Source organism: Lupinus angustifolius, chromosome LG07, assembly GCF_001865875.1.
Source record: "Lupinus angustifolius cultivar Tanjil chromosome LG07, LupAngTanjil_v1.0, whole genome shotgun sequence".
In the NCBI taxonomy this organism is placed as follows: Eukaryota; Viridiplantae; Streptophyta; class Magnoliopsida; order Fabales; family Fabaceae; genus Lupinus; species Lupinus angustifolius.
The window spans coordinates 10,631,983-10,657,187 of record NC_032015.1 but is presented as its reverse complement, the minus strand read 5'-3'; the positions used below and the strand labels follow the sequence as shown (position 1 = coordinate 10,657,187).

General features: G+C 30.1%; 1 protein-coding gene across 2 annotated transcripts in view; it reads right to left on the bottom strand.

The window, feature by feature from the left end:
* The window catches only part of LOC109352736, a 30,539-nt gene continuing 14,420 nt past the window's right edge, over positions 9,087-25,205 (bottom strand). For both annotated transcript variants that reach the window (XM_019594924.1, XM_019594923.1), the window contains one exon: positions 9,087-9,750. In XM_019594924.1, the coding sequence (XP_019450469.1) occupies positions 9,260-9,750 (491 nt within the window). In that variant the 3' untranslated portion in view covers positions 9,087-9,259. The remainder of the gene's footprint in view (positions 9,751-25,205) is intronic.

Sequence of the window (25,205 nt, the reverse complement as noted above, 5' to 3'; positions counted from 1 at the left end):
GACCCACCTTATAAGGAGTGAAAAAACCTTCCAATGTGGCTTATCTCATGAGTCCAGAAAGGCCTTCAGCCACAATTAGGAAGAGAAAATGGGATAAAGGAGTCCCTTGATGCAAACCACATTGAAGATGGATCTCCTCAGTAGCGCTACCATTGACAAGAATTGAAGTTTGGCAAAAACCTAACCGAGACATCATGTGATCAAGGAAGCTCCAAGAGACAGAGTCAAACACTTTTTCAAAATCAATTTTGAATAACCTATAAGGATGACCATTTTTCTTAGCATCATGGATGATTTCATTGAGCACAACTGCACCATCCAGAATGTGTCTGCCTTTAAGAAAAGCAGATTGAGTATTGCTAATAATCTTGCCCAAAATTTTCTGTAAGCGATTAGCGAGCAACTTCGCAAGAATTTTATAAAGGCAGCCAATTAGAAAGATCAGTCTACAGTCACCCGTACACTGAGGGCCGTCTTTTTCGGAATTAAGCATATAAAGGATGAGTTAACACCCACTATGCCAGAATTGGTATTTAACAATGACCATTCAACAACACTTATATGTTGAACGCTGTTAAATGTAATCCGTAAGAGAATTAACAATGCTTATTTAAGCAAGCGCTGTTAAATGTGTTATCTTTAATAACGCTTATAGAAAAAAGTGCTGTTAAAGACCATAATTGATATATTTAACAGCACTTCTTCAATAAGCATTGTTAAATATAACACTTTTAATAGCGCTTTCTTCAATAAGCATTGTTAAAAGTGTTATCTTTAATATCGCTTATTGAAGCAAACATTGTTAAAGGTCATACTTCATATATTTAACAACACTTCTTCGATAAGCGTTGTTAAATGTGTTATCTTTAACAATGCTTATTGAAGCAAACGATGTTAAAGTTTCATATATTTAACAGCACTTCTTCAATAAGCGTTGTTAAAAGCTTGTTTTAGTGATGGGAATCTGTTCAAATTCAAAAACAAAACCTCACACAATAATACATATCACTCAGTTTATTATTTCTCTTACCTTTCTTCTTCTCCATAAGTTACATTTTTTTCTCTTTTGTTTTTAGTTTCTCTCTTCAACCAAGTTATCGATTTTTGGTTATTCTTTTCTTCAAGCATAAGGTAAATCGTTATCTTATTTTAACTCATTTATTTTTCTCTTCACTAATAGTATGATCTTTATTTGTTGTGAAGTTATGCAGCTATTGTGAAGTTACCGATTTTTGGTTTCTCTCGTCAAGCATATGGTAAATCATTATCTTATTTTAGCTCATTTATTTCTCTCTTTACTAATAGTGTGATCTTTATTTATTGTGACGTTATACAGCTATGGTGTTCTAGGTTTTTGGCATTGGTGAATATTGGAAGAGAAAGAATGAACAATTTGCGTAAGATCCCATTACTCATATATTATTTTATAACATTGGAATCTGTTAAGGTTGAATGTAGTTGAAATCGTTGGTGATTTAACAAATCTATTGCAAATGTGGTGGAGTTGGACATGTTTGTCATGTATTTGATAGAACTTCTTGGAGATATATTGTCTTATTTAGAAAGTAGAATTTAACAGCATTTGCTTCAGTGAGCACTGTTAAATGTCTACTTTCTAGAGCGCTACAAAAAATGTTGTTGAATATAACCTTATGTACTACTACGTTCACATAGAAAGCGCCACAAAAGCGTTGTTAAATAACAATTTTAAGCGTTGTTGTTTTATTATTCTGGGGTAGTGACCTTTAGTAATTTTTTCATTAACATGGAACTCAGTGACCATAGAAATCATATTATCCTTCATAATTTTCCAAGTTTGCTGTGAGAGCAACATTGTCTGAACTACTTAATTGATTGAAAGGAACACCAAGAAGAGTTAGGCTCTTCCTGTTGGTTTCAGTGAATAAATGATGGAAGTGATTACGAACTCCTTGTTAGACTTCGTAGGCATCCTCAATCCATTGACTGTGCATCCTAAGCCCTTGCAAAGTGTTATTCATTAATAAGCTTATGAAAATACTTAGAATTAGTATCTCCTTCCTTAAACCATCTGGATCTAGATTGAAATTAACTAAGAGCAGCCAGTATTTAAATTTATATACTTTTTATCATATAACTAACAACAGCCAGTATTTACACATCATTACAGTAAAAATCACAGATTTCTAAAACCTAAAAGTCAAAGCAGTGAGTATCAAACTACTTAAAATACACAATTCTTTAACAAATATAATTATAAATTTAAGCAGTTCCAGTTATCTGAATGTCCATTTTGTTAAAAAACTTATATCAGACTTTTGCTTTTTATGAGAAAACTAATAGTTCATTATAACATGCTTACAGAATTTGCAGTGACAATTAATAAACCCATTATTTAACCCAACCAGATAATCATTTTAGTAACGCCAATAAACCTTCACAACCACGCAGAATCAAAGTTTAGAAGCAAAAAACTGAAAGCAACACACCTAAGCTTACATGCAATCACATATAATGTCATGCATGAGGGATAAATTATACATATTTTTTCAATCAGCCTTATTTATTTAATGCCTTTTCCTACCTAATTTAATAATTATCTATAAATTCTCTTACAAATTTTAATTCATTTTCTTAATTTCTTAGCAACCATGCAAGAAAGAAAAGAAGGAATTGAAAGAGCAAAAAGAGAAGAAAATATTGAACTTTCATTATTGAAATTGTATCTAACAAAGGCAAAGTGTAGAGACTTTATACAATGGAAAAATTGGTAGTTGCTTGAAACTCAAGCTACCATTTAAAGTCAAACTAATCCTAACTACCATAACCGAAAACTATCTAATAATGAATCATTTTCATCTTTAACATCCCCTCAAACTGGAGAGTGGATACCATTAACTCTCAGCTTGGATATAAGGTAGCAAACTTGAAAAGTCAGATCTGAAGTTTGGAAGAACCACCAAAGTGTTGAAAGAATGATTCTTTCTTTTCTTTAAGAATAACGTTCAAGTAGAATACCATCTTGGTTTCTTGGCATGATAAAATATGAGCAATTTTGCTCAAAAATAACAAGAGAAAAGTGAGATGAAATATGAGCATTTTTGCCAAGAATAACAAGAGAAAATTCAGATGAAATATGAGCAACTTTGCTCAAGAATAACAAGAGAATAATATGGGCAATATTTGCCTCGAGAATATTGAGAAAAATTAAGAGAAATATTGGTAAAATTTGCTCAAAAATATCAAGAAGAATATAGAGAAATAGAGAATATGAAGATCGTAAAAGATTATGATAAAGACATAATCATATTGATGAGAAGAAAAAAAGAACATAAATTGGTGAAAGAGAATCATGACCATGCTTGAAGCTTGTTAAAGATTGGTCACCATTGGATCTTGAAAGCTTGTTGCATTGCATTTTTCTTTAATCTTGATGCTACCATTGAAAAATAATAATAGAGAAAGCCCAACACCAACAATCCAGAAGGCTTTATTAAAGAGCATGATGTATTGTGAAGATGGTGAGAAAAGAAGTGGTGATGGAAACATGAAGAGGAAGAACTTCTTCTTGTCATACATAACATGAACAAGAAAGGCGTCTGTGCGGAATAGATACATTGCTCCGATACCATCTTAATTTCTTAGCAACCATGCAAGAAAGAAAAGAAGGAATTGAAAGAGCAAAAAGAGAAGAAAATATTGAACTTTCATTATTTAAATTGTATCTAACAAAGGCAAAGTGTAGAGACTTTATACAATGGAAAAATTGGTAGTTGCTTGAAACTCAAGCTACCATTTAAAGTCAAACTAATCCTAACTACCATAACCGAGAACTATCTAATAATGAGTCATCTTCATCTTTAACACATTTGTTAATATAATACTCTTTTTTATAATATTTTAATATACATATGAAATTGGGATGAAACTTTTTCTTCCCTATATTTCTCCACTTTGCAATGTAATAATCTTTCTTAACTGTTCTTAATCACTTCTATTCGAAGTTTTTTTTCATAACTTATTTGTATTTTGGGTCAACTTTATAGAGAAAAATTAATTGTAAAATATGTGAAAAATAAGAAACTTTAGTCAAATTATATTTGATTTTTACAATATTTATTAATTTTTTAAATTATGTTGATAACATTAAAGAAGGAACCTAATATCAAATATATGTACCAAGAAAATAATCACTACCCTAATCAAACACAGACATAATCTAATTATTGAAAACTGTGACCCTTCATTAAAATTGTTTTGTGATAACAATACATTAATAAGAGTACAAAAATAGAACTTATTTTTGTAACCAAAATTCAGAAAAAGAGAAACACAAACATGTTCCACATCTCTCAAACAAAAGGCAAAATGGACACACATACTGGCTATATGTTGCTTAGTGTGTTTGTTTCTTAGCAACAAATTCTGCTGCCTTTATCAAACTCTGAATCACTTTGTTGGCTTCATGAACTGGTGGAATTTCAGCATTTTTACTTGCTGATTTCAAAGAATTAACACAGAATCCAATCTTAATCTCAGCTTGTTTGAGACTCTCAATGGCTTTCTTGGTGTTGGATTCAAAGTTAATGTATGAAAGGTTCAAGTCAACAATTGCATTGTCATAATTGAACTTGCAAACTTTCACAAACCCTCTTGAAAGAATCTTAACACGGTTTGTTTTAAGTTGGGTTGACATGTATGCACCAACCCTTGATGCCATGGATGTGGCAATATCAATGGCAATCTTGGCCTCAGCGACTGGTTCTAAAGCTACCCTTTCACCTTGGACAATTTTGCGGCACAATTTGGATTTCCTTGTATCCTGGCATAGTTGTTGGATCAAAGCTTGTTCTGTTTGAATAGCAGAAGGAAAAGGTGCACTTGCTGGGGCAATGTGCTTGGCGGATTTGACCTTACGGGTCTTGTGTCCTTTCTTGGCTGCAAAAGCAGGCTCAAGAACAAGGCATAAGCACAAAGAGATCAAGACCAAACAACATGCCAGGCGAGCCATTTTTCTTTTGTTCTTTTTTTGTTGTTGTTGAAGATATAATGTTGAGAGATGGTGAATTTAGCACAAGTTTCTTCGCTTATTTATATGCTTGTTTCCAAAAGTAGTAACCTCAAAATAGATACATATTTGGATTGTGAAACAGTCAAAGATAAATTATAGGCACTTTTTAATTTGAAGCTCACAATTAACAGATTGATTTACTAAATCGGCATAGGATCTTCCATGGCTTAGAAAAAAAATATAATTTGGACAGATAAAAAGAATTGAAGAAATGAATTTTCAATGTAATGATAAATATTAATAATTAGTTTTGTCAAACAATAGTCTTTTTTAGACCGAATATTATTTAGATGAAAAATATAACTTTATAATTATTACATATTTATCATCATATAAATGTTATTATTTGGCCAAATTATATCTTCTTTTAGGCTGATCACAATTCTCATAAATAGTCACATACTAGTATATATATAATTTTAATCAAAGTAGAAATTACTTTGGCAACATATCATATCATTGAATTTAATCAAAAACATACTAGACAAAAAAATAATATGAGTACATTATAAAAAAATACAAATTAGAATTAAAATTTTAAGATTTAATCACAATATAAATCCAAACTATAAAAAGTAACTTTTTTTAAACAATCTAGGAATTAAAACACCAATTTATCTACAAAAGAAGAACACGAATACCAAGATATAACTTGAACTAAATCTAATAAAGGAAAAGAAGAGATTTTCTGGGCATTGAAGATATATATATATATATATATATATATAACTTCAGTAAAGTAGCTACATTAAAAACATGAGTAAATCACACTGAACTTGTGATAAGGAGGCAAATTAATAAAAATTTATGTGCTTGAAGTTATAACAAGGTAGACATTATATGTGCCTTATAATAGCAAAATATATATAGTATATAAAATAGAGAAAATATATTGACAGTATAAGAGTTTTATATATTATGGCTCATCATACTTCATTTATTTTAAATCATTATTGACTTTTTAGAAAAAAATAATACAAATAAATAATAGATAATTTATTGACTGTGTATAAATCTTTATACTAAAAATGCACACTCTATAATATATTTCAGCATTTAAATAAACTAAATGCATTATCTATATGAATACAACTTTATGAGTATACTACTAATCAATAAATAATGCATCAACAAAATTATAAATCAATCACTGGACAAACAACATATATAATGAATGAGATATATAATTAGAACATCATAATGTATATATGTACATTTTGTAGCATGTAAACGTATACATGGAAAGCGTAAAAAAAATTGAATTGTAAGTTCTCATCATCACATTAATTTCATGATACAATTCCTTATGGGATAAGAACAAAAAGAAAATAAAAAACATCATCCATACGATTACTTTATATCATTATGTGTGTACAATTAAGACACTCAAACGAAAACATTACAGCGGAAATAACCAACTTAAATTCTCAATCTTTATATCACGATAGCGGAAGCATAAAATCCATAAATTAAAATTAGGGTTCATATAAAAATTGGAAAGACATCTTTAAGGAGATCATAAAATTCAGAACCTACGCTCTGATACCAATTGTTAAATTTTCCTTATGATTAGTGTAATATCATTCCTAGAATCTGGAATCTCATGATTCATACACATAATATAAAGGGAACCAACTCCGTGGTGGATTTATGGCAAAGACGGGTGCTCTTTCACGCTTAGGTCTTTAGGTTTGAATGTCTTGTCGGATTTATTAGTCTTAGATAGTTCTTCTTAGTTTTGTTTTCCTTTCCCATGTAAAAAAAATATATAAAACAAGGATACAAAATCATATATGAATCCATGTTTCTTAGATCTATTTATTTTGTATGTCTTTAGAGAGATTTTTGGTATGATGGTCTTCCTCAACCAAATCTTGAATTCCATTTGGTACATTCGTTTTTTCTCTAATAGGGAAATGTGAAAACTGATTGTAATTTGTTGTCTTTAAGACCATAATCGTTCCTTATATATTAACTTATATGATTCTCATTATCCCCTATAGGTCAACCATTTGGGTACCCACACATTAAGCTTATATGTGTTATCAATTTTAGAAGTTCTATGAGTTGTCAGAATTAAATCATTTGTTTTATAACCCAAAATAAATAATCGATACAATTATATTAAATATATGATTACCTTAATTAGAAATTACTACTTTCTAACATCAACCTACTAAACAAAAATTGTAGCAAAAGGTATAGAGATCTCTCATAAATTACTTTACAGTTTAATCTATAGTCTTTTTTTTTGTATAAGTTTAATATAGACAGCCCTAAGTTTTAGTGGAATTACATAAATTATTCATTCCATTTTTAAACTTACACAAATTACTTATAGTTATATACATTACACTGACTACCACAGTCAAATAAATAAATGTAATTTCTTAAAGAAAAAATATTGACGACTATAATTAAGTCAAATAAAATATGGTATATTTTGAAGAAAAATCTAAATAGTATAAGAGTCAATATATATTAATTATTTTCAGTTCGTTACAAACTGCATTAATAATTATAAGGAAATGTTTAAATTTCTTATACTATATTAACTAACCAAAATAATAAATACACATTGACTCTTATTCTATTTGGGGTTGTCTTGATAATTTACATATTTTTTTTAACTTAATTAGAATAGTCACAATTTTTGTTTAAGAAATTTCACTTATATTTCATGCAGAGGTAATCAACATAATGTATACATATAATTAGGGTAATTTATGTACGTTTAAAAAGGGGGCGTATTTTATATAATTTTACTAAAACTCAGGAAATATCAATATAATTTACTCTTTAAATTTATAATCTATACCTACTTATTAAACACTAAGACAAAATATATTATGATTTTAACTGCATACATATTTTTATGATATAACTAATAGGAGGCAGTATATACACATCATTATAGTAAAAATCACAGATTTCTAAAAGCTAAAAGTCAAAGCAGTGAGTATCAAACTATTTAAAGTACACAATTCTTTAAAAATCACAGATTTCTAAAACCTAAAAGTCACAGCAGTGACTATCAAACTACTTAAAAATTAAAATACAGAATTCTTTGACAAATATAATTAAACTTATTCTAATTATCAATTCATCACAGGAAGACAGAAGTTATAAACATTGAATTTAAGCAGTTCCAGTTATCTGATTGTCCCTTTTGTTAAAAGAAATTATATCAAAGTTTTGCTTTTAATGGGATAACTAATAGTTCATTATAACATGGTTATGGAAATTGCAGTGACAATTTAACCCATTATTTAACACAACCAGATAATCATTTTAGTAACGCTAGTAAGCCTTCACAACTGCGCAGAATCAAAGTTTAAAAGCAAAAAACTCAAAGCAACACACCTAAGCTTACGTGCATCACTTATAATGTCATGCATGAGGGATAATATATATATATATATATATATATATATATATTCATCAACCTTATTTATTTAATGCCTTTTCCTGCCTGATTTAATAATTATTTATAAATTTTATTTCAAATTTTTATTCATTTGTAAATATAATAATACTCTTTCGAATTTTTTAATATAAGAGAATGAAGTATCTCATAGTATAAGAAGATAAATTATCTCCTCCTACCAGTGAAATCATGACATGTGTCATGTTTCATCATTATCTATAGAAATATTTTTAATAATAAACAAAATAACACACATGTCACATTTTTACTGGCTAGAGGAGATAAGTTATCTCCTCTCCTGGTATAAGAAGATACATTATCTTCCCTATTTTTCTCCACTTTGCAATGTAATAATCTTTCTTAAGCGTTCTCTTAATAATCTCTATTCCCAAATATTTTTCACTTATTTGTTGTTTGGGTTGACTTTATGATGAAAATTTATGTGTAGAAATATGTGAAAAATTAACAATACTTTAGTCAAATTATATTTTATTTTTATATTATTTATTAATTTCTTAAATTATGTTGATAACATTAAATAAGGAACTAAAACCAAATATATCTCTAAGCAAATAATCATTACCCTATGTAAACACAGACAAAATCTAATTATTGGAAATTGTGACTCTTCATTAAAATTGTTTTATGATTACAATACATTAATAAGAGTACAAAAAAGAACTTGTTTCTGTAACCAAAATTCAGAAAAGGAGAAACACAAACATGTTCTACAGCTCTCAAAACAAAAGGCAAAATGGACACACATACTGGCTATATGTTGCTTAGTGTGTTTGTTTCTTAGCAACAGATTCTGCTGCCTTTATCAAACTCTGAATCACTTTGTTAGCCTTATGAACTGGTGGAATTTCAGAATTTTTACTTCCTGATTTCAAAGAATTAACACAGTATCCAACCTTAATCTCAGCTTGTTTGAGACTCTCAATGGCTTTCTTGGTGTTGGATTCAAAGTTAATGTATGAAAGGTTCAAGTCAACAATTGCATTGTCATAATTGAACTTGCAAACTTTCACAAACCCTCTTGAAAGAACCTTAACACGGTTTGTTTTAAGCTGGGTTGACATGTATGCACCAACCCTTGATGCCATGGATGTGGCAATATCAATGGCAATCTTGGCCTCAGCGACTGATTCTAAAGCTACCCTATCACCTTGGACAATTTTGCGGCACAATTTGAACTTCCTTGTATCATGGCATAGTTGTTGGATCAAAGCTTGTTCTATTGGAATAGCAGAAGGAAAAGGTACAGTTGCTGGGGCAATGTGCTTAGTGGGTTTGACCTTAAGGGTCTTGTGTCCTTTCTTGGCTGCAAAAGCAGGCTCAAGAACACGGCATAAGCACAAAGAGATCAAGACCAAACAACATGCCAGACGAGCCATTTTTCTTTTGTTTTTTTTTTGTTTTGTTGAAGAGATATTTTTCAGAGATGGTGAATTTAATACAACTTTCTTAGTTTATTTACATAGTTTCCAAAAGTAGTAACCTATATATATATATATTTGGATTGTGAAATGGTAAAAGATGAAGAATATGAACTTTTTACTTTGGAGCTGACAATTAACAGATTGATTTACAAAACAGCATAGGATCCTTATATGCCTTACCGAAAAAAATAGAATTTGGAGAGATAAAAAGAACTTAAGGAATGAATTTGTAAAATGTATTATAAATATAATGATCAAATACTAACAAATAAACAATAGTTTTTCTTTAGACCGACTATTATTTAAATGAAAAATACAACTTTATAATTGTTACATATTTATCATTATATACGTTATTATTTGGCCTAATTATATATTTCTTTAAGCTGGTCAGAATTCACAAAAAATAGCACATACTAACATCTATACAATTTTAATCAAATTAATTTCTACAATATAGACTATTTTAGCAACATATTGCATTATCTAATTTAATATGAGTCCATTGTAAAAAGAATTACAATTTAGAATTAAATCTTTAAGTCTTGATGACTTTAATGATTAACAAATCTGATACACAATATAAATCCAAATCATATATACAATAACTAAATGTATAATAACCTTAAACAGTAAACATATATCGATACTTCTATATCTATACTATATATAAGGGGAAAACATGGTGTAACTTCCACCATGTGTAATTTTCCTGTTTTGCCCTTATTATTATTTATTTTTTACAAAAAAACCATATAATATAAGTAATCACAACCAACATATTAATTAACCACATATCTCACCTTGAATTGAACATTATCATAAAAATAAAAAATAAAATATATAAAATTGAATACGTAGTACCATACAATATTCACTGGCAAGTGCCTGTACACACTAGTTATATATAAAGGGAAAACATGAAATAACTACCTACATTGTATAATTTTCACTTACCTATTTTGCCTTATAATTAATAATTATTACAATATTTTTCATACAATAAAAAATATAAATGAAGGTTAGAGGAAGTTACATTCACTAAATATATCAAAATATCAATGCATTTTCTAATAATATCATAATTAATTTTTATATTTTTATCAAAAAATTATAATATCATGTATGAAAAGTGATATAATTCTCTAAAATGAAATATATAAAAATTAAATATTCAATATTAAAAAGTAAAAATACAGGTCGATAGACACGGAGTGATTGCCAACATGCTAGTACATATAAACTAGAAACTAAATAAATAAATAAATATATATATATATAATTAAAAACAGGTGTGTAATACAAGCTGACAAATTAATAAAAAAATTATGTGGTTGGAGTCATGGACAAAGATAGACGGTAAAAATGTGTCCTATAATACCAAAATTTATATATATAGTATATAAAATATTTTGGCATTTAAATATAGTAAATGCAATATGTTGGATGTTAACTAAAGTTTAAGAGGGGCAACAATAATATTTAATTATAACTTTTAATTAAGATTGATTGAGGAACAAAACATATAAAAATATAAATAATTATTTTAAAGATTCAGAGTAACATATTAATTCTAAATAACAATAATTAACAACTAAAGACGTTAAATAATGTACATTCGTTTAAATTGTCACTCATTGTTAAATTGCTTCAATTCAATGATGATTGAATTAAAAGTACAATTTTAAACTATTTATTTTTCAATAAAATACATCATGTTGTCTACAAGAAATTCACCTTCTATTTTGCTACATAGTTTTGTTTGATTGTCTTTGTTGCTGAAAATGATCTTCCTCTAGTAACTAAAAACCTAGAATAGTTAAAATAAGACGAATAACTCGACCAAACAAATAATATGCACTCACTTTTCTTGTATCATCAAAGTTACACTTAATTCAGATATGGTTGAGAGTTTTTCAAACATAAATATCTAACGACATCACCAACAAAACTTTCAAATTATTAACATCTCAAGTAAATATGCTATTAAACTCGCATTGAAATCCACAAGTACAATTTTAGCACAAAAATACACATGTTATCAATATTAAGTGATATATAAAATCCATAGAATCTTAGAACTTTTGCTGCAAAGTTTGACAAAGACAACCTCTAATCCTATAATATATTTCATAAGGGTAAAATAATTATGAACTCAAATTGAGTAAAATATTATAAGCATTATTAAGATCTACATATAAAAAACTTTATCTATAATTTTTAAAATGATTACACAATTTGCAGAATGTAAAAAAAAAATATTTGAAAAATGAAAAATAAAATATTTAAAGAAATTGGAAAAAAAAATATCCAAGGGCAGTTGCCCCCACCTGCTTCAACTAAGATCCACCTTTGGCAATACGTATATGCATAATACAACTATATATGGATATATTATTGATTAATGAATAACGCATCAATGAAATTCTAAATCAATCACTAAGCAAGCCACAAATATGATGGATGAGATACATAGTTAAAACATCATAATGTACGAAAATACATTTTGTAATATTGTAAATCGTATAAATGTCAAGGTAAAAAAATTGGAAGACTAAGTTCTCATCATCACATTAACTTCATCATACAATTTCTTTGAGGTATGAACAAAAATCAAACCAACAACATCATTCATATGATTACTTTATGTTATTATGTGTGTACATTTATCACACAAAATAAAATTCTCAATTTTTATAACATGATAGCATAAGCATAAAATCGCCAAATTAAAATTAGGGTTCATACAAAATTTGGAAAAACACTTTTAATAGAGAATCATAAAATTTAGGATCTACGCTCTAAAACCACTTGTCACATTTTCCTTTGGTGGAATACCTACCCTAAGATCTTAATTATCATGATTCTCAAACATAATATAAAATAAGGATACAAAACTATACATCAATCCATGTTTCTCACATCTATTCATTTTGTATGCCTTTGGAGAGAGTTTTGATATGATGATCTTCCTCAACCAAATCCTGAATTACTTTTGGGACCTTTGTTTTCTCTCTAACGGAGAAAGGTGAAAACTACTTGTGATTTGGTTTCTTGGAGACCATAATTGTTCCTTATGTATTAACAACTTATAGGGTTCACATTATCTCATTTAGGCCAATCATTTCAGTATCCACTTATTAAATTCATAACTGTTATCAGCTTTAGAAGTCCAATGGGTTGTCACAATTAGATAACATGTTTTGTAACCCAAAATAAATAGTCGATATAATTATATTAAATATATGATGATCAACTTAATTAGAAATTATGAATTTCTAACATTAACCTTTGAACAAAAATTGTAGCAAAATGCACCAAGATCTCTCATAAATTACTTTACAGTTTAATCTATAGGCTTTTTTTGGTACAAGTTCAATTTAGAGTAAATCACACTAGCATCCTATGAGTATTTAGTGAAATTACATAAATCATCAATCCTTTTTTAAACCTACATAAACCACCCCTAATTATATATATACATTGCACTGTTTATTCGAGTAGTATAAGAATCAATATATATTCATTATTCATTAATTAAGTCAAACAAAATATGATATATTAAGAAGACAAAAAAAAATAGTATAAGAGTCAATATATATTCATTATTTTCGGTTAATTACAAACTGCATCAATAATTTGAACAAAATGTTTAAATCTCTTATAGTATATGTAACTAACCAAAATAATGAAAAGACATTGACTCTTATACTATTTGGACTGGTTTTCACAATATACCATATTTTGTTTAACTTAATTACAATCATCATAATTTTTTATTTAAGAAATTATACTTATTTCCCATACAAAGATAGTTAATATAATTTATTTATATATAATTAGGGATAATTTGTGTATGTTTAAAAAATGGATTAGTGTTTTGTATAATTTCACTGAAACTCATAAGATATCAGTGTAATCTACTCTTTAGTATATAGACTATACCAACATATTAAACACTAAGACAAAATATATTTTGATTTTAAATTTATAATTTTTTATGATATAACTAATAGCAGGCAAAATATACACATCATTGCAGTAAAAATCACAGATATCTAAAACCTAAAAGTCAAAGCAATGAGTATCAAACTACTTAAAATACACAATTTTTTGACAAATTAAACTTTGGTACAAGTTCAATTTAGAGTAAATCTCACTAGCATCCTATGAGTATTTAGTGAAATTACATAAATCATCAATCCTTTTTTAAACCTACACAAACCACCATTAATTATATATATACATTGCACTGTTTATTCGAGTAGTATAAGAATCAATATATATTAATTATTCATTAATTAAGTCAAACAAAATATGATATATTATGAAGACAAAACAAAATAGTATAAGAGTCAATATATATTCATTATTTTCGGTTAATTACAAACAGCATCAATAATTTGAACAAAATGTTTAAATCTCTTATAGTATATGTAACTAACCAAAATAATGAAAAGACATTGACTCTTATACTATTTGGACTGGTTTTCACAATATACCATATTTTGTTTAACTTAATTACAATCATCATAATTTTTTATTTAAGAAATTATACTTATTTCCCATACAAAGATAGTTAATATAATTTATTTATATATAATTAGGGATAATTTGTGTATGTTTAAAAAATGGATTAGTGTTTTGTATAATTTCACTGAAACTCATGAGATATCAGCGTAATCTACTCTTTAGTATATAGACTATTCCAACATATTAAACACTAAGACAAAATATATTATGATTTTAAATTTATATTTTTTTATGATATAACTAATATCCCTTAACTCAGGTGCCAAATTCGAGGTGGGCAAGTTTGATGGAACTGGTAATTATTGATTATGGCAAAGAAGGATTAAAGATGTGTTCGCTCAACAAGGTCTATCAAATGTGTTGCGTGGGAATAAACCATATGGTATGGATCAACTGAATTTGGAAGAGTTTAAGGAGAAGGCTGTGGGAACCATATGACTTTGTCTATCAGATGCAGTGATGTCTCATGTTACGGATTTGACATCACCAATAGAGGTATAAGAGACATTAGAGAAGCGGTTCATGTCCAAGTCTCTAACAAATAAGTTGTATTTGAAGCAGAGACTTTTTGACCTGATAATGCAGGAGGGTGCTGATTTTCAACAACATTTCAGCACTTTTAATCAAGTGATTAATGACTTGTTGAAACTTGATATGAAGGTTGATGACGAGGACAAAGCAATAATATTACTATGTTCTTTGCCAAATTCCTATGAATACTTGGTGGCAACATTCACATACGAGAAAGACCCAATCAAAATAGATGAGATCACATCTATACTTTTGTCTCACTCTCAAAGAAAACAGAATGGAGGAGAAGGGTCTCAAGGTGATGTTTGTATGTGAAAAGGAGTCATGCGCGTGGGAGGAGACAAGGTAGAGGAGGTCCTGCCAAAGGAAATTCTAGGGACAGAACACTAGTATAGTGCTATAAGTGCAAACAAACTGGACATTAAAAAAAGGATTGTCCCAATGAATGGAGTCCTAACAAGCTAGTGGGGAAAGATGAAGTATCTACATTTGGAAATTTTGTACTGAAAGATGACTGTGGTTACAACAGTGAAGTTGATCTACTATCTGTATCATCAAATCAAAGTGCAAATGAGTAGATACTTGACATTGTTTATTCCCACCACATGACGCCAAGCTGAGAATGGTTCACCATATACAATGTATACAATTTTGGTTTTGTGTATCTCATAAATAGTAAAGCATATGGAATTATTGGCATGAGAGAAATCAGAATTTTGATGAATGATGGTGTAGTGAAGACGTTATGTGTGGGTAGACACATACCAGATTTGAAAACGAATTTGATTTCTTCGGGAACATTGCAGACCAACGGATTTAGCTATAGAGCATATGTGGACAATGATATTCTTCGAGTATGCAAAGGTGCTCTAACTGTGATGAAGGGTAAGAGGAATGTTGGGAACACTTATAAGATGTTAGGGAGAAAAATTGTAGGTTGAGTTGCTGGAGTGGCCGAAGAGATTTCAATATATTTAGGCCATGATACTACAAAATTATGGCACATGCGTTTGGGTCATATTAGTGTGCGTGGCATGATAGAATTATGCAAAAAAAAAAAGAATGTTTAGGAGAGTCACAAAATACAATCTAGGTTTGTGCAAGTATTGTATGCTTGGGAAATAAATACAAGTTAGTTTCAAGTAGAGGTGGCAATATTATCCACAATCCATCCAAATTAAATCTATCCAAATTCATCCGTTAGAGCAAATAGATTTAAATGGATATAATCCAATAGATACTGTTGATAATGAATGTATTCAAATTCATGCATTATATTCAATGAATATCCACAGGTATATCCATTTGGATGGATATCCAATCCACCCAAAAAAAATAAAAACAAAAATATTTTTTCCCATAAAGCAACATGCAATAATGAAATTCATCCATCCATTATGGATTGGATAATTTAGAAATGTGATTTTATGGATTTATATGGATTGGTGGATGACTTTTCATCCATCCATTATGATCCAAATCCATATTCATCCAAATCCATTCAATTGCCACCCCTAATTTCAAGGCTGACCAACATAGGACTCATGGCATTCTACACTATGTCCACACTGATGTATGGAGACCACTCAAGAACCATCCCTAGGAGGTTCTAGGTACTTTGTTAGTTTCGTTGATGACTTTTCTCATAAGATTTGGGTATATTTTCTAAAGCATAAGTCAAAAGTCTTTGTCAAGTTCGAGGTTTGGAAGACAGAGGTAGAGAACTAGACTGCTAGAAAAGTCATAAACCCAAGGTCAGACAATGGTATGAAGTACAAAGACTCACAATTTTAGAAGTTATGTGACGAACATGGCATTTAGAGGCACTTTTCAGTGAAGAAGACTCCTCATCAGAATGTTGTTATAAAGATGATGAATAGAACTCTTATAGAGAGGGCTAGATGTTTGAGACTAAATATTGGAGACACTTAGTAAAAAAAAGTTTTAAAAATTGGAAGAAAAAAATGTGAATGATATTTACAAAATATCAGAATTCACAGTTTAGTATATAAATATTGTGAACGATTTATCTATGAAGATGTCCTTTGGTTTAGTGATTGCACCTTTAGGCAATGAACTGACAGTTGTGAGTTCCATCCTTTGCTTCATCATTTTGAGTTCAAGTTTTTATTTAATGCGTAGAAATAAAAATGAAGAGATGCATCTGTTGAGATTCGAACCAAGGACACACAGCTTAAAAAGGAACAATTAACTATAATTTAACCTATAATGGACATCCTTCAGTTTTGGAAGGATATACACATGCTAGTTGGGTAACTTATGTTGAAGATCACGCTTCTACAAGTGGATGGATCTTCAACCTTGGTGGAGGTGCGGTTTCTTGGAGTTCAAAGAAACAAACTTGCATAGACGAATCCACCATGGCTGCAGAATTTATTGCTCTGAATGGCTAAGAAACTTATTGTATGAGATACCTATTTGGCCAAAGCCAATGACACCAGTATCTATACATTGTGATAGTCAGTCTACGCTATCAAAAGCATACAACCAAGTGTATAATGGAAAATCCAGACATATTGGTTTAAGACATAGCTATGTAAAGGAATAAATTGCAAACAGAGTAATCTCCATAGTGTTCGTTAGAACTGAAAAGAATCTTGGAGATCCTTTGACGAAAGGTCTGACAAAAGATATGGTGTTGAAAACATCATTGGGGATGGGACTCAAGCCCATGTCTAATTGATCACCAATAGTGTTAACTCAACTCACACTTGAGTAGCACCAAGTTTTGAGTTCAATGATGGAAAATAATATAGAGTGATTGCAAGTACTTGACTATAGACACATCCTAAGTGATAAAAGTACTTGGACCATAAGAACAAAGTTGGAAGGTTGAGTTTTACTCTTAATAGACATATAGCAAAAATTTGCTGGAATGCTTATTATCGGTGCATTCCCGATATAGTCTACCTATATGAGAATGAAGTTGGCCGCTTCATAGAGTTAAAGGGCTTTACTCTTAAATTCTCATGAAAAGGATACATGACACAAGGCCTTATCAAATGTGTAATATTTATAATTCTTTCAATAATACCGAGATTTCATGTGTGAGTTGTGCACGCTTATTCTAATGAATAGGTGGTTCAAAGCTTGTCTACCAATTTCTATTCGGAGTAAGTGGAACCCATAACTTATTAAGTAATGGTTCAAATCGTAATATACCATTATCTGAAACCATGATATTTCCAAATTTATGAGATTTCTTATATTTTGAAAATGGTGGGGGATTGTGAATGATATTTACAAAATATCAGAATTCACGGTTGAATATATAAATATTGTGAATGATTTATCTATGAAGATGTCCTTTGGTTTAGTGGTTGCACCTTTAGGCAATGAACTTAAAATGGTGGGGGATTGGGAATGATTTTGATTTCACGTTTTTATTTAATGCGTAGAAATAAAAATGAAGAGATGCATCCGTTAAGATTCGAACCAAGGACACACAACTTAACAAAGCATTGTTGCTACTGCTAGGCTATCACGCCTATTCAGTTATTTATTGAACCGTTACACTACATAACCTTTCGTTTACGCGTACAGCACTCTAAAGGCACTTCTTTCCCTCAAGTGATATGAACTTCTCTATAAATAGAGACATTTGAAATCATAATCACCATCCGAATTTTCTCATCCAAGAAATCATCCTCCATTTCTCTAATGCATGAGAGAAGTGTAGGAAACGTAAGTTTGTAAACTATTGTTGAAAGATACGCTTGTTGTGTTTGTGCAAAACATATCAAGGTTTTCCAAAGTATCCTGAAAAGGATTCACTGTTCATTCCATTTGCATCCAATATACATAAATTGGTGGGGGCGAATCGAACCTAAAGGTTAGTATGGTAACACACGCTTTGGAGATTTTACGTGCATATCCATCAATCATTTGTTTGTTCAAGTGTTGCAGCATCTTCCCAAGAATACAAGTTTTCTCACAAAAAAAAATATTCAGGGGAGTTGCCCCCACCTACTTCAACAAAGATCCGCCTCTGGTAATATGTATATGCATAATACAACTATATATGGGTATATTATTGATTAATGAATAACGCATCAATGAAATTCTAAATCAATCACTAGGCAAGCTACAAATATGATGGATAAGATATATAATTAAAACATCATAATGTACGAATATAGATTATGTAATATTGTAGATCGTATACATGTCAAGGTAAAAAAATTGGAAGAGTAAGTTCTGATCATCACATTAACTTCATGATACAATTTCTTTGATGTATGAACAAAAATCAAACTAACAACATCATTCATATGATTACATTATTTTATTATGTGTGTATATTTATCACACAAAATAAAACATTCCTAACGGAAATAATCAATTTAAAATTATCAATCTTTATAATATGATAGTGTAAGCATAAAATCTCCAAATTAAAATTAGGGTTCATACAAAATTTGGAAAGACACCCTTTATAGAGAATCATAAAATTTAGAATCTACGCTCTGATACCACTTGTCACATTTTCCTTTGGCGAAATACCTATACTAGGATTTTAATTATCATGATTCTCAAACATAATATAAAATAAGGATACAAAATCATACATCAATCCATGTTTCTCACATCTATTCATTTTGTATGCCTTTGGAGAGAGTTTTGTTATGATGATCTTCCTCAACCAAATCCTGAATTCTTTTTGGGACCTTTGTTTTCTCTCTAACGGGGAAATGTGAAAACTACTTGCGATTTAGTTTCATGGAGACCATAACTGTTCCTTATGCATTAAATTATAAGTTTCTCATTATCTCATTTAGGTCAATCATTTCAGTATCCACTTATTAAATTTATAATTGTTATCAGCTTTAGAATTCCAATGGGTTGTCACAATTAGATAACATGTTTTGTACCCAAAATAAATAGTCGATATAAGTGTATTAAATATATGATGATCAACTTAATTAGAAATTATGAATTTCTAACCTTAACCTATGAACAAAAACTGTAGCGAAAGGCACTAAGATCTCTTATAAATTACTTTACAGTTTACTCTATAGGCTTTTTTGGTACAAGATTAATTTAGAGTAAATCACACTAGTATCCCACGAGTTTTAGTGAAATTACATAAATCATTAATCATTTTTTAAACCTACACAAACCACCCCTAATTATATATATACATTGCATTGTTTATCCGGTAGTATAAGAGTCGATATATATTCATTAATTAAGTCAAACAAAATATGGTATATCATGAAGACAAAACCAAATAGTATAAGAGTCAATATAAATTCATTATTCATTAATTAAATCAAACAAAATATGGTATATCATGACGAAAAATCCAAATAGTATAAGAGTCAATATATATTCATTATTTTCGGTTAATTACAAATTGCATCAATAATTTTAATGAAAGGTTTAAATCTCTTATACTATATGTAACTAACCAAAATAATGAATAGACATTGACTCTTATACTATTTGGACTTGTCTTCACAATATACCATATTTTGTTTAACTTAATTACAATCATTACCATTTTTTGTTTAAGAAATTATACTTATATCTCATACAGAGGTAATCAATATAATGTATATATATAATTATGGATAGTTTGTGTATGTTTAAAAAATGGATTAGTGTTTTATATAATTTCAGTAAAACTCATGAGATGTCAGTGTAATTTACTTTTATGATATAACTAATAGCAGGCAATATATATACATCATTGCAGTAAAAATCACAGATTTCTCAAACCTAAAAGTCAAAGTAGTGAGTATTAAACTACTTAAAATACACAATTCTTTGACAAATTAAACTTATTCTAATTATCTATCATCACAGGAAGAGAAGTTATAAACATTGAATTTAAGCAATTCTACTTATCTGATTGTCCATTTTATTAAAAAAACTTATATCAAAATGTTTTGCAATGACTCATATTCTCTAGATAACAACAATACAAGTTATGGGTTTGGGCTGATATAAAGGGTTAGGGTAGATGACTATATATTTATGTTATGTAAACCTTATGTAACAAAGAGAAGAATTGTCAAACACAAATCTTTATTCTCTAATAACACAATATGGTAGTCTCTCAACACTCCCGAGGACGTAGCGCAACTAGCCGAACCTCGTTACTAAATCCCTTGTGTTATTCTCTTTTCTCTATACTATTTTACTATTTGATTACTCGCTGGTTTCCAATAATTGGTGTCGTATGACCCTTAACTCAGGTGCCAAATTCGAGGTGGGGAACTTTGATTGAACTGGTAATTTCTGATTGTGGCAAAGGAGGGTTAAAGATGTGTTCGCTCAACAATATCTATCAAAGGCGTTGCGTGGGAATAAACCAGATGGTATGGATCAACTGGATTTGGAAGAGTTTAAGGAGAACGATGTGGGAACCATATGGCTTTGTCTACAAGATGAGGTGGTGTATCATGTTATGGATTTGACGTCACCAATAGATGTATGTGAGACATTAGAGAAGCGATTCATGTTCAAGTATCTAACAAATAAGGTGTATTTGAAAACAGAGACTTTATGGGTTAATGATGCAGGAGTGTGCTGATTTGAAACAACATTTCAATACTTTTAATCAATTGATCAATGACTTGCTGAAACTTGATATGAAAGTTGATGATAAGGACAAAGCAATAATATTATTGTGTTATTCGCCAAATTCCTATGAACAATTGCTCACAACATTGACATATGGGAAATACTCAATCAAACTAGATGAGATCACATCTATACTTCTGTCTCACACTCAAAGAAAACAAAATGTAGGAGAAGGGTCTCAAGGTGATGGTCTGTATGTGAAAAGGAGCCATGCGCGTGGGAGGAGACAAGGAAGAGGAGGTCCTACCAAAGTGAAAAGACCAAATTCTAGGGACAGAACACTAGTAAAGTGCTATAAGTGCCAACAAATTGGACATTAAAAAAGGATTGTCCCAATGAATGTAGTCCTAACAAGCTAGTGGGGAAAGATGAAGTATCTACATTTTCAAATGTTGCACTGAAAGATGACTCTGATTACATTAGTGAAGTTGATCAACTATCTGTATCATCAAATAATAGTGCAAATGAGTAGATACTTGACACTGGTTATTCCCACCATATGACGCCAAACAGAGAATGGTTCACCATATACAGGGTATACAATTTTGGTTTTGTGTATCTCATAAATACTAAAGCATATGTAATTATTGATATGGGAGAAATTAGAATTGTGATGGATGATGGTGTAGTAAAGACGTTATGTGAGGTTAGGGACATACCAGATTTGAAAAAGAATTTGATTTCTTTGGGGACATTGCAGGTCAAAGGATTTAGCTATAGGGCATATGTGGACAATGATATTCTTCGAGTATGCAAAGGTGCTCTAACTGTGATGAAGGATAAGAGGAATGCTGGGAAAACCTACAAGGTGTTAGGGAGAACAATTGTAGGTTGAGTTGCTGGAGTGGTCGAAGAGATTTCAGTAAATTTCCACCATACTACAAAATTATGGCATATGCGTTTAGGTCATATTAGTGTGTGTGATATGATAGAATATGCAAAAATGGACTGTTTAGGACAGTCAGCGAATACAAGCTTGGTTTGTGCAAGTATTGTGTGTTTGAGAAACATATACAAGTTAGTTTCAAGTAGAGGTGGTAAAATTATCCACTATCCACAATCTATCCAAATTCATCCGTTGGAGCCAATAGATTTAAATGGATATAATCTAATAGATAATTTGATAATGGATGAATTCAAATTCGTGCATTATATCCAATGAATATCCACATGTATATCCATCCAAAACATAAAAATAATTTTTTTCCCGTAAAGCAACATGCAGACCCAACATTGCTATGCAATCCCAATGTGCAAAATATAAACCAATATTATTAATACCATACCGGTCATCAATCCGGTCAGAGTAGTGGTATATTGTATGATGGTTCAACTAGTCGTTCACTATTAAACCAGATAGATATTCATATATTTTAGACTAATATTAATGTTGAAAAATCAATAAAGAAGACAATAACTATTTTAATTTATACTACTTGTTAAAAAATCTATACTCTAGACCATGTTTTAATGTATAAAAAATATAGTTGTTGTGTGTTTGATTATCTATACAAATATTTTGGTAAAAATAAATCATTTTCTTTAAAAATAATAAGTTTAAATGAAACAGCCGATATGATCAGTACGATTTAATTGAAAATCGGTCGATATGACTGGTACTGTTCAATTGAAAATCGGTCAGTATGACCGATTTTTATCAATATAATTTTATGGCCGTTATAAATGATGTATCGTAGCGATATTGAGATCGATTCAAATCATTCTATCAAAAAGTTTCAATAAGGATATATATAACATTTTGTGTCATTATCGAGCACAAGAAAAAAATGCATGATTACATAATATAGTGTCTCTAACCTCACCTAGACTGTTGTCTTTCAGAGCTTTCACATGTAAATTTAAATATTGAGATTTTTTAAAAAGTGTTTTAAAAAGAATACATTTAAACAAACACATTTAAAAAAACATATTTTAAAAATGTTTGTAAATTGATTTTAAAAATACTATTAAATAATAATATTAAAATGACTTTTATCCTTCAAAAAATGCTTTAGTTCATATTAACAAAACTGGATTGGATACACATCCATCCAATCCATTAAAATGGATATATGGATGAATTGGAATCCATTGGATATGGATGGATTGGATAACTTAGAAATGTGATTTTATGGATTCATATGGATTGGTGGATGACTTTCCATCCATCAATTATGATCCAAATCCATATCCATCCATTATGATCCATATCCACCCAAATTCATTCAATTGTCACCCCTTGTTTCAAGGCTGACCAACACAGGACTTGGGGCATTCTAGACTATGTCCACATTGATGTATGGAGACTCACTCAAGAACCATCCCTAGGAGGTTCTAGGTACTTTGCTACCTTCGTTGATGACTTTTCTCATAAGGTTTGAGTATATTTTCTGAAGCATAAGTCAAAAGTCTTTGTCATGTTCAAGGTTTGGAAGGCAGAGGTAGAGAACTAGACTGATAGAAAAATTAAATATCTGAGGTTAGACAATGGTATGAAGTACAAAGACTCACAATTTCAGAAATTCTCTGAGGAACATGGCATTTAGAGCCACTTTTCAGCGAAGAAGACTCATCAACAGAATGGTGTTGCAAAGATGATGACTAAAACTCTTATAGAGAGGGCCAAATGTATGAGACTGAATGTTGGAATTTCCAAAGGATTTTAGGAAGAGGCACTTAGTATGACATGTTATGTTATCAATAGACACCACAAACTTCATTGCGTGGTAAAGTTTTAGAAAAAGTATGAATAGGTAATCCAGTCAATTATAATATGTTATGCATATTTGGTTGTCCTGCTTATGTACATGTACCTAGTGATGAACGATCTAATCTTGACCCCAAATCAAAGAGGTGTATTTTCATTGGATATACCAAATGTGTGAAGGGGTTTAAGTTCTGGGATCCAATTTCCAGAAAAGTGGTGTTGAGTAGAAATGTAGTGTTTGATGAAGATTTCATGCTGAAACAGTTAGTTTTAACAGAGGTGTCTAGGCCAAATGGAGAGACTTTAAGATCAAATATGACTCCAGTTAGCAATGAAATGGTTCATGTGAATAAAGGGAAGGAATCATGCACTAGTTCAAGTCAAGAACATGATGATCAGGCGGAGAGTTCAGGTGTGTAGGAGTATCTACTTGATAGAGGCAGGGATAGACGTCCTATAAAACGTCCATATAGCTATGGTTTTGAGGATATGACTCCAGTTTCTCTCTATATCAGTTCAGGAGATCCATGCAGCTTTTGATAGGCTATAAATAGCCAAGAGAAAGAACAATGGATGAGTGTCATGATGGAGTCTCTACACAAGAACCAAACTTGGGAGCTTGTCCCATTGCTCCCTAGCAAGTATGCAGTTAGGGGCAAGTGGGTGTACAAGAGGAAGCCAACAATATCATAAAAAGAAGGGGGAAAATCCAAGGCTCATCTCATAGCAAAAATATTCATAGTAGAAGGGGATCAACTACAATGTGATTTTCTCTCCAATGGTGGGCGCACTTCTATCAGGACAATGCTTGCCATGGTAGCCAGTTGGGCTATGCACTTAGAACAAATGAATGTGAAGATTGCCTTTCTCTATTGTGAATTAGAGGAGAAAATTTACATGACATAA